The sequence below is a fragment of the Polyergus mexicanus genome, unplaced genomic scaffold, assembly GCF_030449975.1.
Source record: "Polyergus mexicanus isolate NDT 795.1 unplaced genomic scaffold, iyPolMexi1.0 SCAF_10, whole genome shotgun sequence".
NCBI lineage: Eukaryota > Metazoa > Arthropoda > Insecta > Hymenoptera > Formicidae > Polyergus > Polyergus mexicanus.
The window spans coordinates 7,794,406-7,818,633 of record NW_027223330.1 but is presented as its reverse complement, the minus strand read 5'-3'; the positions used below and the strand labels follow the sequence as shown (position 1 = coordinate 7,818,633).

General features: G+C 42.8%; 2 protein-coding genes across 2 annotated transcripts in view; both read left to right on the top strand.

Moving 5' to 3' along the window:
* The window catches only part of LOC138936951 (sodium-coupled monocarboxylate transporter 1), a 99,534-nt gene extending 91,453 nt beyond the window's left edge, over window positions 1-8,081 (top strand). Inside the window, exon 14 of the mRNA XM_070302756.1 lies at window positions 7,836-8,081. The gene's annotated coding sequence lies outside the window, so the exon portion shown is untranslated. The remainder of the gene's footprint in view (window positions 1-7,835) is intronic.
* A 4,750-nt stretch (window positions 8,082-12,831) lies between these two features.
* LOC138936956 (uncharacterized) overlaps window positions 12,832-24,228 on the top strand; it is an 86,797-nt gene continuing 75,400 nt past the window's right edge. Inside the window, exon 1 of the mRNA XM_070302769.1 lies at window positions 12,832-14,442. Within this exon, the coding sequence (XP_070158870.1) occupies window positions 14,394-14,442 (49 nt within the window). The 5' untranslated portion in view covers window positions 12,832-14,393. The remainder of the gene's footprint in view (window positions 14,443-24,228) is intronic.

Here is a 24,228-nt window from a genome sequence, read left to right as displayed (position 1 = left end):
ATCATTATACGATCGTAATGGCGCGAGATTGTCGGTTTGCCGTGTAAGGTACCACACCCGGTATATACGTATACATATACATATATATCGACCTTCCTACGTTGATATATCCATTTCCGAAAAGATACGACCAAGGGACATAATAATCTCCAATGGTGGGAAGAAAGATGCCTGATCGATGCATCGTATCGATGATAACTCGCCGACAGGAGATGCATTTTAAGCGCGTGTTGCGTGCGCGAGCCAATTAGAATTCCGAAATATATTACTTCGGTACATTGTAATTTGACGTTGAAACGTTTTCAATGCTATTATCGCTATGCATCGTTTCGCTCAAAATTCCAAAATAACGCGCGGTTCTTTGAGAAAGATTGAGATTAAAAAAAAAAAAAAAAATATCTTTACGTTTTATAAACAGTATCTTCAATGACAAGATTCGCCACTAATAAAATTGCCTAAGAATGGAAGATCTTTTTGGGATGTGATATATAAAATATTGAAAACAAATTAAATTTTTGTCAATATTTCGACGATTGCACTCGAATCTCGCGTCTTAAAAGGGAATTGTGTGATATCGTTCTACATGTTATCGACGTGTATGATCTGTAATATTCTTTGCATGTGTCATTTTTAAAAAATGGATGTGTTCGTGTTATCTTGGAATTTAAAGAATGACTCAAACGCATAAAGCAATCTAAAACAGTATGTATTTTATGAATTTATGCCAATTTGAAATACGTATCCTAAAATCGAATTTACATACCCATGCGATCGTATTTATCTCTTTTTCATTTATCAGTATTCTTTCGCGGTTGGCCGATAAAGTCTGCGCTACCACCTACGTATATCAAGAACCGCAATTTCGGCGCGGTTTCGCCGACGCGGAGAGACGGCTACCCTCTTCGACTACGAGCCTTGATTAGGCTTCCGGTTAATTAATAACCTCTCGTGCACACACAGCCATGGTCCACGTATGAATATGCATGCGCTGTGTTCTGCGTTTCGCGGTGTGAGAGTAGGGGATGTACTCTCACATATACACAGATACGTAGAGGGAAAGAGAGAGAGGGAGAAAGAGAGACCGTGCGCGGGACGAACAGAGAGATAGAGGGAGAGAATGGAGGAGGTAAAGAAGGGGCGACAGAGGAGGAGAGGGTGAGTGGTTGAGGCTACTTATTTGCATTCGGAAAACAAAGGGTGTGGGCCGTGTTGTATGCCCTTCGTACCGCGTAACGAAGGACCAAGGGAGTCGATCGAAAGTCTTCTCTCTTGACTTCTTTCTCCTCTGGAACGAGCGAGAAGTAAAGTTTGCGACCGCGACGTGAGCGCGAATTTTTCAAAGATGGAACGACATTACTGGGCGTGCGACATTCTTTGATGTACGCGGCGTTGCTAATCTTTGGATGAGGATACGAGATACGAGCGGTATATTCACGGTAATTAAATCAGTTGCGATCAGCAGAGCTACAACGTTTACGCGAGTTGAAGGAAGCACGCGCTCTTCTTTAAGATTTAATATATATTACAATAATCTACATTTATATGCGTAAATAATAATAAAATGTATATATCTCAATCTTTAAATTTCGCTTCGCGACGTCTACGTATAACCGAAAATGGATTCGTCGCGACGTGTAGCGTGTAGCGAGGATCATCCTCGGAGACAATTCCCGGCGCGCTACCAATGTTTACCGGTCTCGTTACAATTAGTGGGGGTGTCACAGCGGCAAAGACGAAGGGTCGGACGAGCAGCATCTCTCACCTCTCCGTCTTCGGGCCGCCTCTAGGTATTTAAGCCGCGAAGGTGAAGGATACTCGAAACGATGCGGGGGAGACCCGGCCGGCGGCCGACCGACCGGTAGATGTTTGGCTTCTACTGAAATTAAAAATATCGATTCCCATTCGCGCGCCGGGCTTCATAGAGGCTCGATTCGTTTCTCTCCTGCAAGACAATACCCATTCTTCCCGCGGACAGTAAGAGGTACAAATTGCAGTTGCATCCCCTCTCCCCCATCCGCTCATCCGCATTCTACCGCCTACGCCGCGCAGGAATCCCAAACACAAAGGCTCTCTTTTTCATTTGCCTCTTCCCCTTCCCGACCGCGGTCTAACCACCTAACCCGCGCATCTTTCGGGACTCTCCTCCCGTGTTTGCGCTCGCCTGTCCGGTGCGACCTGTCCAAATGTATGGAGACGTAACGCTATACATAATTGACTAATCCGACGGATTACGCGAGAAAGAGCGAAGCGCCCCTCCTCCCCCTCCCCCCCCTCTCTCTCTCTCTCTCGCGCGCGCGTGGGCATCGAAACCACCTCCGCTGCTCCTAATCGATCGCGATGACGCTCCGGCCAATCAGCCCGATTGGAAAGCACGAATTCGTGTTCTCCGGACTCGTCCGACCCTGATTGAATTGAACGATGTTCCGGGAAATTACGATTCGTCATTTCTGCTAATTGAGTATTGCCCGCGGGGCGGCGAAAGCTGGAAGGGGTCGCAAAAGTAATTCGTCTTTTCGTCATCGGATCAAAGTTTTCGCTTCGCGATGCTCGCGATATGCCGTCAATGCCACGACGATAGATAAATGGGATATTAACGCAAGCTAGATCTTTCTTTATTTAATGGTAATAAATTCAAGCGAAATATTATGTCTTATCTGTATGCGAAAACAGTGTAGTATCGCGTTCGACGAACACGGGGGTGGCAAACGCGAGCGTCGTGAAGAAAATACCGATAATAATCCGATATCAACCTCTGATGAATAGAAGAAGCTAAGTGGTTCGATTTAAAGTATTTTCGCCTCTGATTGTGCCTCTGGAATGCCACAATAAAATAACGTTCGAATATCGAGGCTCGAGTATACATATATTCCAATTGCGCGTTGCGATCTGCACGTATCGATTCGCTCTTACGTTATTTTGTATTATCGCTCGTCGCGAAAATGGATGCCATCGTCCAGAGATCCACTTAATTTATTTATCCTCGCAACGATGCACACGCGCAGCGATGAACAATACGAGTTGGTTAAATGTCACCTGCGTTGCGCGTCCTAAAATGCAGTAATGCCAGTGTTTTTCTCTTACATTGCATTTGTTTCGACGAAGATGTAAGCATATGTATTAATTAAAGAGGCTATCGTTTTTTTTTTCCACAGACTACCTATATATCTCTTCATACAAAAGATATAAGCATACACATCTTTTATATACATATATGGTCATAGATATATGAAATTTATACATTTATATGTGTATATGTATGTATTTTTAAAAATCAAATCATTAGTCGCATAATTATTATCGTCTTACATAATGAAATTGAATTGAAACGCACATTCTAGATCATAAGAGGGTAAAAGCTGATCCACATTTAAGTTGAAATCGTGACCGGCGCCGGCCGGTCGATATAACCGGTGGTCGATATACCAGGTGTTACGATCAATTTAAACGATATTTTATTCAGGCGGGCCGATCGCTAGTTTTCAATTTGCCGGCTCGTATATATTTCGCGAAGGCTACCCGTGAAAGGAAGGAGGGCTTCCCACCCTGGAGATGCAATTTCTCGGGGTGGCCCCGTCCGTCTGGATCCTCACTCACTCTCTTTCTCTCTCTTCTTCCATCCTCACACGAGTCTTGATGAAAAAATAATAATCCTGGGGGAACGGTCAGTTATGGCGAATGAAATCATCCCGTTCCTTTTCTTCGACTAATTTTTATATCCCTATTTTTTCCAACATTTTTGTAGCGTTTCTCGCAAACACTTTCTTGTTTCGAACGCGGCCGATATATGGGAAAAGTATATATTCAGTTAAGTGAATTATTAAACCAGTTCGTTATATTGTATCGTAAACGCGCTTCATATACGGAACATGCGTTTCTAATTTCCGTGATTACCTGCAATTTCATACCGCATCGTCCAGCAAGTTGAAAATTGCATCGATGCTACGCTGATGAAACACTTAATCGAAATTCTCGACTGGCCTCGATATCGGCTACCTGATTTCAAGATCGCTATATTTTTACGCAACAATATCAATATTATCGTTAAATAAACAATTGATTTCGTATAGTTTCTCTTTACAACGTTAATATATATATTTATTATAATTTTTCGCGATATCATAATACTTGAATAAGTAAAGTACTTTTAATAAAAAAAAATTTGGACATGACGGACAAAATTAAATTCACCTTTTTGTAACGCTTTCGCCATGACTTTAGCCTTTCTCGTTATAACCGCGAACAAGAAGGTGCTCAAATCTGATTCGAATACACACAATTGTTCACAATTACAAGGATTATTGCGTTAAAAATTATTTTTAATCTATTCACATAGTCTGAAAATTTGTTGAAAATATGACTCGTGTTCAAAGCGGATTATCCATAATTTAATGTAGCTAAATATTATATATAAATATGCGTATATTTTAAAATACTGATTTTCCAAAGAAGCTAAAGCTGATAATGTAAAAATTCACGAAATCTATATTGATAATTTAGAAATAAATAAATAAATAAGCATTTTTGCGAAAGAATAAGTTAATCCCTATTTAACGTTGCAACATAACTATCTCGAAAACTATCGCGAAATTGGAAGAGTTATGGAAATCGAAGGGGGCGAGAAAGCGTTTTCTTGGATAGGTTGGGCACCGCTTGGGGGAGTATGTGTGTCGGGGGTGGTTATTTTAATTACTGTCCGGCGGCTTTAAATTAAAGAGCTGGGTTATTCCGGTGCGGACCAGCAGCAGCAGTAGCAGCAGCAGCAGCATAGCCCCTCTTCTCTTACCCTTCTGCTTCGGTAACCGGTAAGCACACACCCGCGCTCACGCTTCGCGACCCTGTCTCTTCCTCTTTCGCTTCCCCTAAACGGCGCGGAGAGCGCGGACCGACATTACAGCCGCCATTCTTTACACCCGGCCAAGTGGCGAGGTTATGTTTGACGCTAACCGGGTAACCGCGCTAAATTGTCTAAACTGCGCCAGATTAAGCGAGCCTCCGACACCATCGTCCCGGACCCCTCTAGAAATTAACCAACCCTCGTCCTACTACGACTAGCCAAGTCAAGAAGAATTCCGAGAATTGTTTCATTTAGTTGCGCCCTGGACGCGCTAGATCATCAGTTTCACAGACGCCAAGTTGTAAATTTGACATTAATGAAAATCTTCAAAACATTGCGATGCTAGATATTATGATTCTACAAGAATTTAATCCATCTTTCATTTATATATTAAAATATCCTGTAATTAATTTTTATTCAACTCTCGTGACTTTGATGCTTCGCTTAAATTTCGATACTGTAATAAATAGAAATTAAAAAAAAAGAAAAAAAGAAAGAAAAAGTTTCTATAGACAGATACAGAGTAAAGCTGTAGAGGAATCGAAAGATGCAGAGGGAGGACAAAAGAGAGAGAGAGACAGAAAGTGTTGGTAATCCGTGTGTCGAAGCGCTCTCTCGAGCGGAGATAACGGGAACATACATAATGCAGTGTTTCTTCTACGGGTCTACGACCAATCGCTAGGCGTCTTAAATGAAAATGGGCCAATGGGTTCTCGCGCGAACGGCTTTTCCCCGCAAACCTTATTACAATACATTAGAATATCGTCCGACTTCCTCGCACGGGCGACCATGAGGACGGACTCGCGATAAATGCCAAACTACGACTACAAATGTCGAATTTAAATTAAATCGAAAACGCTAGTACGCTGATAATTTCAAATAAAATCGTTAATTTTATTTTAAAAAATTAATAAAAAAAAATTGAAATTTCTCGAGACGCGATTTTATTATTCCGCGATAAACCGTATAAAGCGATAACTAATCACGTAACGTTTAAGATTAAGGCATTTCGTTAGACGTAAAAATATCATCGGAAATCTGTTTAATCAAAAATGGAAAAAAGAACTCCCCGTAACTGGAATGTGTCGCGTCGCGCGATTGGGGACTCGAGGTTTGCGCGAGAACGGCACTCGATGTTTAATACATAGGATAGAAGCCGATATTGCAACACACGAAGAACGGAGGGTATCTCGCTGACAGGGTGCGAAGTCGCGGCGGCCTCCTAGCGGGACGCGGCACTCAACCAGGGAAGTGTTGTCGGGCTTTTCAGGAGCTTTCAAGTGCTTTCGCAGTTGCCTCGAGTGCCATAAGAGGCTTTTAGAAACGAAGGAGGAAACGGGCTTTTTAATAGGGCCAAGAAGAAACCCTCCCTCCCACCCCCGCCCCGCTTTCGTCTCGAAGGCCATCTACTTTTTTCCTCCAATCTTGTCTCGCGACCTGCCTCGCGCGTTTCTCTTCTAGATATCGTTCCATGACAACGATCTTCAAAATTAATCCGCGGAGATAAAGTCATGCTTTTTAGTTTATAAATTAAATTTTAACTTTATTAGCGAGAGAATAAAAAATATTTGTATCGAATAATGTAGTAAAGAATCGCTCGATACGATCATTTCAACGTGTTTTTTTTTTTTTTTTTTTTTTTTTTTAATACGACGCAGAAGAAAAGAAGGCAATGGGATCGTGTCCCGAGGATAACGCGGCGCACCGTAAGAATAAGGCCAATAAGAAAAGGGACAAAGAAGGAAAGGGAAGAAGAAGAAGAGATTCGGGATATAAACACGTACACGAACACCAATTTAATTCCTCCTCGGCGATTCCTCGCTCAGCTCGCTATCCAATTACACATAAAGCACTAATCACGCAATTAATCTCAATCTATTTAATAACACCTTCATTACCAGGCACTATAAGTACCGGCCCAGGAAGAGAATCTCTACCCCCCCGCCAATTTCTCTCGCTCCGCGATCTTCGACTCTCTCTCTCTCTCTCTCTCTCTCTCTCTCTCTCTCTCTCTCTCTCTCTCGCTGTTCTTTCGATCCTTCTCGCAAATCGTCGACACGCCCCTGCTATTCGCATTCCTGCAGAATGCGAATCGCTCGCGCGAATACGCGCCGCGAGTGCACCGCGGATTACACGACTCGAGTTAATTGAAACGACTAAGGAGACCATCGTTCGGATCAATTGCGAATTCGAATATCTCTGCAATTTTTATATAGAGTAAAATAGAGGTCTGCGCTCTCACACGACACGTGATCGAGATTGTTCTGAAAAAGCGTATAAATGGCAATCGACGCTTCGAAACAAAGGGTCGGTTCCCTCTCTCCCCTCCCCTCCTCCCCCCGTTCGGTATTGTCCGCACGTACGTCGCGGCTGTCCTCTGTACCTAACGGGTGGAAATTCTCTTTTAATTTTTCCCGAAATTCGCATAAAGTTGTTCGGCCAAGCAGAGTATTATGCCGAAGGCGGATCCCCGGCCCGGGGCCCGCGCACGTCCGGCGGACAACATTTCAAACTCGCATTTGCCCGGCTTGAGCCCTAACTTTATCCCGGGGATTTTCGAAGCCTCGCGATGCGACAGCAGCGTGTACTGGTAAAACGACATTCCGATGGCCAACATTCCGCGCCGGCCGGAAAGGAAAACTTTTGCGTTGGATCGACTTCCGCGTCGCGTGCCGCTGTTCCCTCCAACATTTATATTCTCGCGTACACGCTTTACGCAGACGCGAGTGAACGCAAATGTATGTAAAAAGAAGAAGAAAAAAAAAATCAATGTACTGGAATAAAAAATTATAGTACGGAGAAAAAGTATAGCCTACGCACTACTTTTACCGGTTATCTTCTTGTTAAAAAACTTGTCGAAACGCATAGCTTTGTTCGCACCGTTCAAACCGTGAAGTGTTTCACGGATAAATCCGCGATTTTTCTTTTTCCATCGGGATCGAGAGGAAATACAGCGTACAATGCGAGATGGTCGAAAAATTAATTTCTTTTTCGATAACAGTTTCGTGCCTCGCTGCGCATTGACGGTTCGGGATCATGAACAAGAGCTCCCAGGCTGCATTCTTTGCGGCTTGCGATCATCCGCCGGAAGTGGCCGACGAGATGGATACATTAACGGGAGAGAAAGAAAGGGAGAAGGGACAAAGAAGATTCGCCTGGGACCAAAGTTTAACATGGCAGGTGCAGATATCGCGAACATATATAATACACACGTGGAAAGGGTATAGAAATATAAGTTTTATATAAAAAAGATATATACATGGTGAGAAAGAAAAAAAGATATAATTAAACACGATATATATATATATATATATATATATATATATATATATATATAGAGAGAGAGAGAGAGAGAGAGAGAGAGAGAGAGAGAGTTTGAAAAAGCAAGAAAGAATATTTTCGATAAATTAACTAAGTCGTCCCGTCAATTTTCCGTTATCTTTTCTTTTTTTCTTTGTGCAAGCCTTGTCGTCTACTTTGCCATTTAATACCCGTTGTGTTATTTTCTCATATTTCTAATTCTATCGATGATTTTAGCCCAACAATTTTATGAATTTAATGATTTTGATATCCCCTAGCTTGATCTAACATTAATGTCGAGAGAGATGGAGAGAAATTATATAGAATTGATGATACAAACACTAAGATTAATTATGTTATTATGTGTCTATATGCTATTGCGCAGCTACCAAATGATATAATAACAACCGTCCCTTCCCATCAACATTCCCGCGAGAGATACTTAAAACAACTATAATTCAAACCGAGCTCGAATAATTTAAACATAGAATTATCAATAGAAATTGTTTGAATATTCGTTATAATCATTGCACCGTGACATTTCAATTTCCTTCGCGTCTCGCAACTTAATAATAATAATAAAGTTAAACAGAATTAATTAACTAAGGAATATTAAATAATAAATATACGACTAATACGAAAAAATACTGGAAAAGTAAAATAAAAAGTGATAAAAACAAAATAAATAAAAAAAAAATACACGACAGATTCCTGAAAAGAGAAGAAAGTTACGCGTGAGAAAAGGGGAGGAATAGTTATGCGGGAGGAAAAGGAGGAGAAGGAGGAGGAGAAGAGGAGAGAATCGCAGCGGTGGAATGAGGCAACATATCAGTACGACTATCTATCGTTGCCTTTAACGCTAATTGATAAATCGTGTTACGTTAATGAATGGGGCTGGCGCAGCGGTCCTACAGCTGGGGGGGAAAAAGGAAGAGGAGAGGAGAGGAGAGGAGAGGAGAGGAGGATTCGATACAGTCGCGGAGTAAGAACCGCGTAAGGATAACGAGGAAATTGAAAATCTTACAGTTATACATCGCGAAATCTCTTAAAGAATTCATTCGCAAAGTTTCAAGATAGCGTTCGGGGCTGATTCCGAGATAATCGATATAACGCACGTCGGATATTTGTATTTGCGGCGTGTGTCGCACACAGACGACGAGCTTCTCTCTCGGGAAGCGATGTAATTTTAATACTTAAATGTCAATCGTGTACCTCGCATATTCTGCTGTGGAGAAATCGTGCGAAATAAAAATATCGGACGGCGAATTGTGGCCGGAGAGAGCCGAGATGATTTATTAATTCGATTAAGGCTTATAAGAGAAGCGCGCGTATCGTACGTTTGATCCTGATCGCGCGGGCGCATTATTTTTATATACTGCGTCGTATCACGCGAGGCTCTGATTGTTGTTGGCGCGCCGCGTATTACATCCTATTACAGATTTACGACGAGCGAAACCGTTTTCTCGAGTATACGTCCGTATCGTGTCACTCGCGCCGTTCGGTTTATCACCGCGATAGTTGCCATCGCGCGTCGACAACAATATATTGGCCTAATTGACGCTCGGTAAGTCGAGAGAAAATAATCCTACTTGTGATTTTCGTCGCGTATCGATCATTAAAACTCGCGGCAATTATTGTTCGTTATCATTATTATGTTGTAATGTAGGGAGATGCATTATTTCCATATCAATAGACTTTATAATCGTCTTATCAGACAAAATTAAATTATGACGTATTAAAAAACAATATATATATATATATATATTATTCGAAAATGGAACAATCTGTCAAACATTTTGTTTCGAATACGATTAGATATTTCAGATAGTACAATTCTTTAATGTTAGGCTTAACTATTTACGATAACGCAATATATTTAAGAGATAGCCTATTTCTTTCCCGTTAAGAAAAAAAGTGCCGTAGATTATATCGCATTTGACGGATCAAGTATGCGAAGGGGAGAAGGATCGTTCGGCGGGAACGCCGAATCCATTCGTCAACCGGCGTGCCATCGCACGTCCGTACGCAGCAGGGGAGAGTTAACGCGCAGCAAGGGCGCTGCCCTCTGAACTCCAATGGATTCCTCAACTCGCGCGAGAGTAAATCGTCCGATTGCTCGACGATCGGTACGTTATTCGTCGCGCCCCAAAAACACACCGGGATCGATTGGCGATCAAGATGAAGCGGAGACCGATCCTTCGCTCGAACAGCTGATTCACACACGTGTTTCGCGACGAGAGGGAGGGAGAGAGAGAGAGAGAGAGAGAGAGAGAGAGAGAGAGAGAGAGAGAGAGAGAGAGAGAGATTGCCGGATATACGAGGATATAGCCCGATACCCCTCTTTATCGCGCACGGACATCGCGATTGAACGTCGACGAGGATTCCCGGCTTTTCCCGTGAGTTACGCGTTTTTTTTTCTTCTTCTTCTTCTTTCGATCGCGCGAGATCAGATCGCAGGATTTAGTCGACCGGGACGCTTGTTCCCGAAACTTCGAATTTGAGGTTAGTTTGTTCGTAACTCTGGCGAAGGGCCTACCATTATCGCGACTTTATCACAGTTTTCGCGCCGTGACAGATACTTATCATCTCATCTCTACGACGGCGGACGCATATCCTTTCGAATAGCGGATATCAAGATATTACAGTTTTAATAATATTACTCACCGGGGATGCGCCGGAGATCCCTGGATCGAAGATCCATCGCTCGTTATCTCGCCGTTGCTCTTCTTCACCGTTGCTATCCCCCGATGCGATGATTCTTTTCCTCGAGGCACTTCACTCATTACACTTGTCGTTATGATCAATTACGATCGTTCGTATTAATCAACGCGCATTCGCGTCGCTTGATACGCCACTCCCGTATATAATTAAATTATTCATGTATCGAGCAATCGCAATTCGCGACAATTACGCGACGACGAACCGGCGTCGTCCGTTAATCGGACATTGGCGATTAGTCACGCTCGCGACGCACCGCGGACTAGTGAGGAATTAAGATCGAAGACGGATCCCCCACATTGCACCAATCGATCGCCCGTATAATTGCATCACTTCGCACGATACTTGACCGATTCTTCGACGATCATCGACGAAATCCGAAAATGATACTTTGCTCGAACAAGGGCACTCTATCGATACGCGTGTTTATGGCGCGCGTAAGAATTAACGAAGCGAGTGATCGCTCGTTGCTTTACGTGACGTTCCCGATGTTTATTTTCCCTCACGCGATACGCTTATAATACGAGAACGCAACGCGCCGCGATCGTTCGTTACTTTCGGCGCTGCCAACGTCACGCCAAAGTCACACTCGCGACGCACTGCGGATTAAGGAGAAATTAAGATAAAAAGAATTATGGGTATTTGGCAATACGATACGCGCGTATACATACGCAGGCTATCTACGTTCGAGGGCGCTACAAGTGCTTGGAAGAGTTCGTTTTGAGCAAAGAAATCTTTTGTCCTTTTTTTTTTATTTATTCCCCTTTCGTCCTCGAGCATTTGTAAAATCGAAACACAATCGCATATTTGTACGCATTGATTAACGCTAAGCGATTTACCCTTTACTTTACACAGGCGGAGCTCCCGATATTTAATTATCCGTACGATTGCTATTATGATTCTCGAAATGACGCGAAATGCGACGATTTTATTCGACGTTCCCAATGGCTTACTCGAATATTTTGAGCAAATGAATGTCGTATACCTTAGCTCTTTAGCTTAAACGTCACGACGACGATCCCATGTCCTTAATCGCACTCGCGATTTCTCTCACAGATCCTTCTCGGATGAGTACGAAGCGCGAAAGTGTAATGAATTGATTATCGCCATCGAGTCTTGTTCGACGCAACGATATGAAGATAGCCAGGGTTACTTTATCGTTGTTTTTTTTTTTTTTGTATAATGCTAAAATAAGCTATTAGATTATAAAATTATTTAATAATCAATATTAAATGTAAATAATCTATGTTACAATGAGAAACTCTAAATTAGTCTTTATATAGCGAGCGTTTTTTTTCTATTAAACTTATTTAACGATTCCACCAATTTTTTATATTAATATCTTTACTCTTTAATACACTTATCTTTATAGGAATTTAAATTGTAATTTAGAAATTTCAATGTTGTCGAAAATTTTTGTCAAACATTGTTTTTAAATATTGATAAGAGAAATATTGACATTGTTAAGAATGTATTACGATATTTATCGTCAATATTGTCAAATCTATAATTTACTATAGATTTTCAGTACTGGCAGTGAACTATCGGAATACAGCCTATGATGGAGGGCTAGGAAATATTTTGCAAAAAATACATCTATCGAATAGATATGAGATAATAAAGAAAAAGTAACGGCTACGTCGTTACCGTTACCGTTACAAACGGAGGAAATTACGATCGATACGCGCGAATTTATACTACGATGATATCGTCCTTCGATCGATACGGCATTTTAGTAGCGTATCGACAGACGTATACGTATACACTGCGCGCCTCTACATCTCCGTAGTCAGACGCGTTAAAAGATAGAAAGAGATAGCTGCTGTACGAGCATCAATCTTTGTCTTCGTCTAAACACGCACAATGGTTGGGTAAAGGTAAACGAGCCTTCGTTGACTGGGAAAGAGAAAAGTAGAGGGAATAAAGGGACAAAGAGAGAGAGAGATAGAATGGCAAAACATGCTATCTCTGTCTAATATTTGACGACCCCCATTCCTTAATACTCTATTACGATTGATACGCGTAAACATAGCATATCATCATTCTATCTTTGTCTTTTCATGTCTACTTTTTCGTTTCCCAGTCAACGAAAGCTTGTTTACCCTATCACGTGTCTTTAGACAGAGACAGATAGCGATCGTACGTGGCAGCTATCTCTTTCTATTTTTTGACGCGTTTTAACCGCGGGACACTTGGGGAGATGTAGAGACGCGCAGTCTATATATTATACATCTATTCTATGGTATCGATTCGAGCGATCGATCGTGATTCCTCGCTACATTCGCATCGGTATCTCCTTCGCGTCGCGATTATATTTATTTCTCTTTCTAAATACGAGAGACAAATAGCCCCAATCCATAAACAACACGAGCTTTCTCTTTTCGTCGTTCTCTTTCTTTTCGTCAAAAGCAAAGAGGGGAAAAAAATTGACGCCTATTAGAAAAGGTCAGCGTATCTGTTAAATATCTCCATCCTTTTCCTTTTTCTTCGTCCGAATGGAACGCTTTCGGTACTTGTAGCGTCAACGCGCCGAGTAACTATTATCGACAGTGTATCCGTACGTTTTTACGTCGCACCATAGGGTAATACATTTCGACAAAAATAATAACAATTTCGAGCGACGACATCTATGTGTAAGACTTATTTCACGGCAGTCTCGATCGAGTCGCGCCACGTATCGGTGTGTCGAGTACAAATCTCGTCGTTCCGTGTTTTCAGTAACGTTTATACATCGAGAGTGCGAACTCTTCGTATATGAAATGATAATCGGAAATATTTTAATTTCGAATGCCGATATCGATTACAACGCTCGCTCGCCACCTGTCGCCTCTATACGTCGTATAGATTTATAGACGATCGCTTGGTTCCGTTTTGTTCGTTGGTCCGAGACGCTTATAATACGTGCGCGTGCATTCCGCGTTATATTTCATTATCCGACATGGCGGATGCAATGAAGCATTTCGAATATCGAGCAATGACGGCGCATTAGTTGAGACAAAAATCTCATTTGCAACATCGAGATAACCGTTAACATTTTCGTCCGCCATGATTGTTGTCGTCGCACGTTTTTCTCGCACTTTACGTTGCGTCGCCACCGGTCGAAAATTTCGAAGGCAGCGTGAGCAGCTATTTGGAACCAACTTCATTCATCGAAAGTGCGTCGTACGGATAAATATCGATCTATCTCTTGGAGCAAAGTGTAGTGAAATAATTGGAACGAGTGAAATCGTCGATCTCGTCGATCGGGAGTGCCAGATAAATCGTATCGCGACATTTCGAGTCGCGAATAAACAACGGACGAAACGCACGTGCGTCCGTTCGTCGAGAATCGCGTATCCGCGTGCGTGTATTTTATTATCATTATTCTCGTTATCCGACATGGCGGATGCAATAAAGGATTCTGAAATCGGGAGTGTCGTGTAAAGTAACGGTCATTTAGAGCGTCGACGATCCGTGAGCGATAGGAGCGAGGGAACGTCGACGTGATTTTCGTGGATTCATCCTTTTTCCACGAGCGAGGAAGCGGCGATAAAAAACATTCATGGATCAGAACGATTGGAAGCTATGGATGATACTGCAGCAGCGGCTCGGTGAGTGAATTGATCCGCTATTTTTGCGCGAATAATGAGGTACCGTTGGTATAAGCGACGCGATAACGGAGATAACGTCATCGTTCTTCCTAACCTTTTTTTCCCGCGAGTTTGTAAAAATACAACGTTTTAATGTGGCTCCCCCGCTCGCCTAATCCCGAAAACGTGAGAAACTTATTCGAGATACGTAATCTCTCTGGAACTTTTTTTTTTTTTTTTTTTTTTTTCCCCTCATTTATACACGCGACATCCTGGCGAAGGTAAAGAAGACGCGAGAGTACTCGCGAATCGAGCTGCCCGAGCTTGGAGACCGGTAAGGCCCGGCGGCCTTGGATGCCCACGGGTTGCGTGTAGGACGGACGGACAGACAGACGGACGGACGGATAGACAGACAGACAGACAGACAGACCGTACGGACTGGACCGCTAACAGAGAGGCTGTATGGCGTCTCTGATTGCCCATTGTCCGACTAATAAGATATTCTATCATCTCTCGTCGCGCCGACGGTATCCAACCGTTTCGTGAGACAGAGCGAGCGCGCTCGTCCAATCGTCGACGAGACTCATCGGGGTACGGCCAATGACGAGGGGGCCGCGCTTGGCCTCTCCGGGCCCTTTTGTCGGGCAAATGAGCCTCGGCGTAAGTCAACCGATAAATAATATCCGACTTTGCTCGCGACCAGCTGCGAGCTTTAATGCGGGCCCGTGTAAAAATGTAATAGGGGCTTAATTGAACCCACCCGAGATTATCCATCGTATACGTGTATGCGTAGGTATCCCCCGTCGGTATTTATATATTCGCGAGAGAGCGCTCGTATAATTTATATTTGATACGCTCTTTTCTCGTGTGCTTTCTCCTTTTTTTTTTCTTTTTCTTTTTCTTAAATTGAATTTCAAACTCGGAATTAGATTTCGAGCGAGATATTTGGTAATCTTATCGCGTGCTTTTTAATAAGACGTATCCTTAAATATTATTTTATCAACAAGCTTTATTATCGCTGCGATTATTACTGTTGTTAATATCGGTGGAAACTCACGGAAGCTTTTTCGTTGTGATAATAATTGATCGAACGTCTATAAAGTCTATAACGTCTTGCGACAGATGACTTTCCCTCGAGATGTTATTCCGCGGGAATATTCAAGCGGGAATAACTAACGCGACGATCTCTCGTCTTTCGGTACTTCGTTCCGGCTCCGGACTGGCTATCGGATCCATTTCCATCCGGAATATTTGACTTACGCACGGCGTAATGTCTGGTCAACGCGAAATAAATGCAAATTTCTCTGGCAACCGTCTCCGCGCGTTCTAATCGTATCCAGAATGGATACGCGCGCTTTTCAAACGTCCGCATTTCTCGACCGCATTTCTCTACCGAGTATCGATCTAATCTATTATCCGTATTTCCGTGAAGCATAAAAAAGAAAGAAATAAAAAAAAGAGAGAGAGACGAGCACCCTCGCTCGTTCGGCGTTTACCGGTGCGCGTTACGCGAATCTCCTCGGAAATCTCGTGGATCCCCGCAGCGAACTCCAGGTCGACTCTCCCTCTGAAAGTCGACGTCTCGATTTGTCACATTAACAAAGTGAACCCGGCCCCCGAATCGAAAGCCATTTTCCTCCCGTTCGGCTCGTTGGCAGAAAATCCCGTTCGCTCGCAAACGGGAAAGAAGAAGGGTTGCCACGCTTATCGAGGAAAAACTCACTCGAGTTGCGGATTCGGGGCGTAAAGGCGGAGAAGAAAGAAAGGACCGAATCGACGAAACGTCGAATTGAGTACCGCCCTAATCGTGTCGAGATCTCGTCCTATGGTGTGACGCGCGCGCGAGTATATGGCGTACTTAGTCGAGAGTGCGAGAGAGAGAGAGAGAGAGAAGAGACGTTGCGCGGCCGATCGAGGGACGTCCGGAGTGAATGAGAATCATGATGGTGGCGGGCGAAGGGTAGGAGGCCGAGGAGGGGGCGGGAGGGGGAGACTGCTGACGGTGGTCGAGAGAGTCGATCGAGCGTGGGTTGCGGGGCAGGCTAATGCGAATATGCTGTCGTCCAGATAGAAAGAGATACCCGATAGCGAATCTGTGTCCGACACGGATGTCGAATTAGCTTGGATTTAGGTTGCCCGGGGAACTGACAAATAGTTATTGCTTGATTAGGTGCCGGTACTAGAGGCAGTTACCCTACCGTCGCGGGACGATGGCCCTTTCCGGCTCGGGTCGACGAGCCATTTTTGTCGGAGCACGGAAAGAGGGTGGCTTTATCCTCCTTTCTTTATCGTCTACTAAATCTTTTGCAGAAACGTTCCGCGGAGAGTGTGATTTTTCGAGATCGACGATAACGATATAATTGCCTGATTATCTCGCGCTATTTACGCTTTCAAAGTCGCGAGATTTACTCCAATCTACGACACATAATCGCGAATAGGTAGCTTTATAACGATATTAATAATACGATAGTTTGGGACAAAACATATTTCTTTTCCTATATTATTCGATCCGAATTTTGAAAATGGGACGACCGTCTCTTCGCTCATACTCATCTGAGCATAATTTTCACGACGATTTTGCTGTAGAAAAAAAATCGTCGCGCTTGAAAGCGAAAGATCCGATGCCACGTCGTGCAAATTTATATGTTAATGAAGGAAATTTGATAGCCAATTCTGTGAGTTCTGATAATCGTTATTACTATCGAAGACGATCGCGCGATAACAACTTTTATTTAAATAAAACTTTTCTTATTAAAAAAAAAAAAAAAATGTTTTTTCCCAATTATCTCTTTTAAATTTGACACTTGTGCCGTTTCTTTTTTAAACGATATTATGTTTCTCATTCATGTCACGATTCGTCATTTCACTCTCGTGCTCTTATCGTACCGATGGCGAATGGTGTGTTGATGCGACTGACGATTGAAATTAGGACGGTAATATAGGTAATATAGGTAACGCCGGGGCGCGCTACAATCAATGGGATTATAAATTTAAATCACGAGTCATATAGAAATTAATTACAAATTACACGTTTGAAATATTGTCCCGGCGACTAAATCAATTTATAATTACTCGCGGTACTCGCATTTGCCATTAATTAGCAAACTTATTATCTGTCAACGCCGCGCCAACGTTGGTGGATCCGTACGATCGTGCGTTCTCTAAACGCGTCTAGTTATCAGTCGTAAAGAAAGACAGGAAAGCGAGAGGAATTTATATGGATGAAATGTCGTGGCTTGCGATACGTGAAATTAGATTTCTAAATGAAAATTCTCGAAGGCGCGATGTGCTAATTATGTACGCTATCATATTTCGCGCAAACTAGAATGTCCCTTTTACGAGAGTTCATTTTCGCGACGACTAGACCTCAATTATTCCCGACATCGAACACAGAGCTATTCCACCGGCACTCTTTAATAAGGACTTTTGCTTTACGAGATTTTATACGGTACACGACGAGCTCATTATCTTAATTAAATCTACTACAGGAATTACAACCCTGAGTAAGAACTAGAATTACTTCAAAATTCATGTACACGTGGATGAGCTCGCGCGCGCGCACGCGCACGCGCGAGAGAGCCTGGTTGGGAAAAATTTATAAACTTCTGACAATAAATAAATGGAGGAACGAACGTATTCGGGAAGTATCGGGAAATATTGTATATTCGAATTAAAAATGAATAACAGCTGATCGGAATATGTATTACACTTCACTTTCTCTCGTACTTCTCTCGCATATCCTTTCGCATTTTGTATATTGTCCGAAAATTGTTGCGCATCGATCCCGCACCGTTACGGACAAATCGCGGAGCAATCGCTGCCGTAAACCGCGTTTATTATCGTAAACTCGATTTTTCACGATCGCCCGCCGATCGATACAACGGTTCCTCCCAGACCGCGATATGGTTGTACACGTACGATCCATTCCTCACGGTACGCCACTGTTTCGGAAAGGCTTGTAATAGAGGCCGACTTATAATAGGATTGCCCCCTGCTCCCCTCCCCTCCCCTCTCCTCGCCTCTCTCTCCCTCCGTACATTTTCGATCGCGCCAAACGTGATTTTCTTCTTTCATCGATCGCTTAAGATTAAAGAGCTCATTTCCAACTACCTACACCGTGTGAAAAATTAACCGACGATAGATCGGAAATATCGCATATCCGAAACACGGGTAAAAAAGCTTCCTCGAAAGAGAAAGTCGAGAGAATGATAATTATCCTCGAACGGGGGGGGGGGGGGGGGAGTCGCGTATAGTTTGAGACGACGATATAAATGAACGGGATATAAATTTTGTGCGCGAGGCCGAGACAGCGAGCTGTAAATTTTTCACGGCCAATATTTCCCGCTCCGGCCATATCGCGGCTCCATAATATAAACTGGACAGGATCGGTCTTTCAAGTTTAACCCGAAATAAATCCTGCGAACATAAGTGCTCCTATTTCTCCATGGTCCATACTTTCTTTCGCGCGGGCGCGTGTCTCTACATTATATCTCGAGCGCTAACGTTCGAGTTTTCTCTTCCCGTTTCGAGGGTAAGAACCGAATAATCGGATAAATAAGACACGCGTACCACGTGATTAGAAGACACGTAACCGCGTAGCCTTACGCGAGATGACGTGTATCTCGCGTGTATCCTAGAGATACATCGATGCTAAGCGAGGTTTGCGGCAATCGGAGGCCACAATTGTGGCGATTATCTGCAAATTCCGGAAATATCTAGCCATAGCGGTTCGCGACCGATTCCTATTCTCTCCCGTCGCGACGATTCCACATTTGCGGTTGTCGCCGTTAAAGGAAAGCATCCGGAATATTTAGACTTTAGCGAATTGATTTAACGAGACGCGTCGTGCTTGTGCGAAAGCATGCTGTTGCGCGAGTATTCGAATTCGACGGAACTTAATCCCTTAATGTGTACCATAAATCTAATCGCGAGAGGCAACGAGAAAGGAATATAAGCGAGAGAAATTGAAATTTATTATTTTACGCATTCGTTCTTTTTCATCGATTAAGCTTTTCTCGCCATCAATTTTAAAGAATCATGTGATAAATAATAATTTTCCACTATACCGTGAGAAGCTATTAAGTCGAACCGGTGACCAATTACGAGATTTATGCTAGTCTTATTTATTACGCCGTTGCTCGTCACGGTAGCTGGCCTTGCCGTATGATCGCCCGATGAAAAACTTGTTGGGCGCGATCTTGTTCTTTACATTTATCACTTTTTCATTTTTCACACGAAAAAAGACAAGAATGGATCCGCGATCATATTTCCGATGAGATAAACGTGCTCCGAACATGACGCGAACATTCTTATATCTCGTAAATTAATCGCTCGTTAGTTCGGACTATGCGAAATTGAAAAAAAAAAAAAAAATAGTATATGATGGAAGATTACTGGATTATATCTGGCCTCTCTATTAGGATCATTAATACCTCTACGAGTAATGATAACGTATTCACACCGACGATATATCGGTGTAGCAGAAACCGGTCCTATAGGAACGTCAGTTATCTCGACTCGCGGATCAATCGCGCAAACCTCGGTTTTGCGAAACAATAACGTAGTTTCGCTGTATATACAAGCGGTCGTGTTCGCATTCATCGGTGTTCACCATCGCGATGGCTGCCGTACAAAAGTTGGCGTTTTATTACACGTATCTCTGTCCGCGCTGTAACTCTTTCACGCGTTCCGTAATACATACAAAAATTGTAAAGAAAAAAAGAAATCGACAAGAAATACAATTCGATCAAATTAACGTTGGCAGAGATAACCCGGTTAACCGTACGACGTCTTGAAAGATTTCTGCGTAATATAAAGTTGAAGCGCTTCTAAGAAGCGCTTTATTTAATGAGGCCTTATATAAGTTACGCTTGTTTATACAGCGGGTGTTTGAACGTACTCGATTAAGTATCTTTCTCTCATCGATCTCTCTTGTAACCGATGAATGCCCGCTTTGTAAATGGTGCTATACACAACAGTACTTTAATAAGAAAAAGATTACATTTTTATTTTTTATTTAATTAATATATTACGTACACAATTTGCATTTTTTTTTTTATCCGTTCCAAGCTATTCTCGAATCTAGTCGATTTAGCGTCGAAAGACGTGGATTCAGCATAGCTCGTCATTGTTACCGCACGCGATCCACTCGTTCGTTTTTGTTTTCTCGCCGAGTCCCTTCCTCTGTCGGAGGGAGAGGAGTCCGGGAACTCGTTTGCGGCGCGCGATTACGAGAGCCGAAACAGCCGCGTTTTTCGAATCTATCGGACTATAACCGCGACTCACGCGGTCGTTTTGTGTTTCGCGAGCTCATCGTCGAACCCTTCTATGCCCTTGCACGTCCCGCGCGCGCGCGCGGCGCCTATCTCTTTATCACTCCGCTCCCGACGCCCGCGAACGACGTTACGAGCGGCGATACAAGCGGGTGCGACGCCTGGGCGATACCTGGCCCCCGTCCCGCCACGCCACGCCACGCCGCGTCGGGGCTCTTTGTTCCATTCGTGTACGCCATTGTGCTGCTTCCCGTTCGCCAGACTATCGCGATAAACAGCCGGAAAAGCCGCGATGAATGACACCGCGCAACCTTCGTTACGAGCGCGCGTAGCGACTTTCGCTTCGACTCCGGGAGTCTGGGATTTTCGCCCGTTGCGCTTTTTTATCCGATCCTCGTTCGCGCGATCGTTGTTGTTTTTTTTTTTTTTTCTACGATTGTTTGATATATTTCAGATCGCGCGTGGAAACTCGTGGCGCGTGACCGAATGGTTTTTTTTTTTACACCGTGTATAGTATTTTTGTAACTTTAAACATTTAATATAAAATCTCTCAACCATAGCACATTTTAAAAACATATTATTATCTGGATGAAACTCAGATAGAACGAGAATGTTTACATATAGAAATATTTCAAATATTTTTCGCGTTTCTTTGATTAATCGTAAAGAATATCGGTCGTCGGCTTTAATATACTTTTATTCGCGTGAGTGTGTCCGGCAACTTTCCGACTGTACGTTATTGCGTTATCGGCAAGAGAGCCGAGGGGGGTATACGCAGACCTGCTAAGCGCGTTCTATTTCCGAGAAATGGCCGCGCGAGGCCGAAAGTTTCCGTCCATCTGTCCATGTGTTTGAGTTAGATTCGAGAGTATCTTTCTGAGAGAGAGAGAGAGAAAGCGACTTTTGGAATTATGTTTTTTTTTTTTCGGCATCTTTATTCATCTTAAGTATCTCGTAATTTTTTTTCCAAGTTCTCAAGTCGACAATTTTTTTATTTATCTCCGCAATTCTCGCTATCATCCGCGTACTCTATACATAGAAAAAGTGCAGGATCCCGTCTCAATTTCGCAGTCGCTCACCGCGCTGCGACGCGACGCGACGATTTCGCGCTCGTGGTCGGCAGTTGATATCGCTCAGCTTTTCATGAACCGCCTGTAAAAAAAGACGCCGCCGGGCACGAAATTGCTCCCTCTCGTTCAATCCACTTTTGGGGAAACGACGCTAGTCATATTTCTCGCGCGAACGTGCCGAATGTGACGACGCTCCCGCGTCATGAAGCGACGGCAAATTGGTATAGACGTCATCGGCGACACTCGTAAAGACTCACGTGTACGTACGCTTGCGCCGCGCTCTCCGAAAAAAAAAAAAAAAAAAAAAAAAAAAAAAAATAGTTTACCGTTGCTTCACCCCGACAGGATTATACCGTTCTCGCTTCATTTGATATGAATCTTTAATCCTTTAGCGGACATTGCGTTTTACGCAATTTCTATCCATCATAAATACGTAGAGTAACGTCAAACATTTTCTTTTTCTTTTCCTTAACGTAAAATATTTTTTCGTATCGCGTTATTTTCTCCATGAAAATATTAAAACGCTGGTCGAGGGGTTTATTCGAGAATTTTAGTTCTCCCGTTCGTTTATAATTCACAGCTTACTTTTCTTTCATCGAGAAAAAATCCCGGGCAAATCGCATTAATGCGAGACCTCTCCGATCCGAAGCGTATTTCGCGCGGCGCGTGATTAATTCACCGTGGCGCGCATTAATGTAAATTCATTATGCGCGAGGCACGGCTAATTGGCGTCATAAATCTCGCGGATCGCGCATTTAATAATAATAATAATAATAATAATAATAATAATAATAATAATAATAAAAAGGCCGAGTGAATGCGGCAAATTATCAAAAGCCACGTTTTTACGAGGACTTTTGCGAAATTCCGCCGCGCGGGCCCTCCCCCCTCCCCCCAGCTGCGTCGATTCGCAGAGATACGTTACGTTTATTTCCATTGCCTAATGCGTACAGGACATTTATTTATAATTTACACGGGACCAATTAAAGGCCAATTAGATTAGCGGCCGATTAATTTGTAAAGTGCGTATCGTAAAATTGAGGCTACCGCGGCGTCGGCGCTTTAATACGTTAACGATTGCATCAATTTCTCTCGTATATTACTCGTCCTGTGTCCTGCGAGAGAGCGAGCGAGTTATCTGAAAGAAATGAGAAATGGAATAATTAATCCGCCCGTGGATTCTCGGCGATTACCCGGCGAATTTAATTGAAATTAGTTGCCGAGATGAATTTAAGTAACTTATATCTAAAGTCCGCGGTTGAATATTTTCTACTTTTTTTTTTCTTCTTTTCTTTTTCGCGTTCGAGAAAAAGTTTGATTCGTTTTCGTTAGATGGGCCCGTCACATGATAGAATGAATGACGGTCCTGGCCGCGAACGAGACGCGCGGATTACAAATCGTCGCAAAGTATCCAGTTCCAACCTGTTAGGAGCGCTGAAAAATCTCGCAGGTACTCGCGCGCAGGAATTTCCTATCAATTAGGGACAGGTTTCCACGCGGCGGCGGTGGCGGCGGCGGCGGCGGCGGCGGCGGCGGCGGCGGCCACGTTGATGGTAATAGGTTTTTTTCCTTTCCTTCTTCTCCTTCTCTCTTTCTTCCTTATAGTACTCTGCGTTGATACCACTGCTTTTATACAGTTAGCCGCTTAAACGGCCACTCGCGAATAAAGCCGAGCGAGCGATGAGGCCGAGGTTCGTCGGGACACGTGGTAGGCTATTAAATCGAGAGCCCCCAATAGCCGATCCTGTATCCTTCGCGAATTCAATCTCAACGAAATACCGCAACAGTGATAACGAAATGTTCATTTTCTAATTATTCAAGTTGCAATGCCGATCGTAAATATAATGTCGCGTGAGATAATACACACTATCTCTTTAAAAAAATATTATTTTTGAAATATTTCAAGTATTTATAAGAGAAGAGTGTTTATATATTTTAATGGTACATTTTTTTTTGTTAAAGAAAAAAACGAGTTGTATTCTCTAAAGAGAATATAAAGGAGGCTTTTCTAAATTTTCCTTTCTCGGCAACGATCATTGTTTAAGATTCTTGAAAGCATTCGAGCCTCTTAAAAGCCTTTAAAGACTAATTAATGTAGGTACTCTTAAAAAATAAAAAAAATATATATTTCGTATATATATATATATATATATATATATATATATATATAAAATTATTCTTAGATGTATAAGAAATACGATTTGTGTAAATTTTCAATTAACATATCGATCTGTCAGTACCTTGATAAAACTCTCTCACAAGCAAACTGTTTAAAAATTTTCTTAAAGAGAAAGAGGATGCAGAGATTCGACAATATTGCCCATCATATTTTTATATTTGCTCTCAGACATGCCACGTAATTCGAACGTCGAAGGTTTAAAGGGAATGGAACGGGATTGGCGAAGAAATAAAATAATACGGGGCAGCCGGCGTATGCACAGTACTCTGCGTTGATACCACTGCTT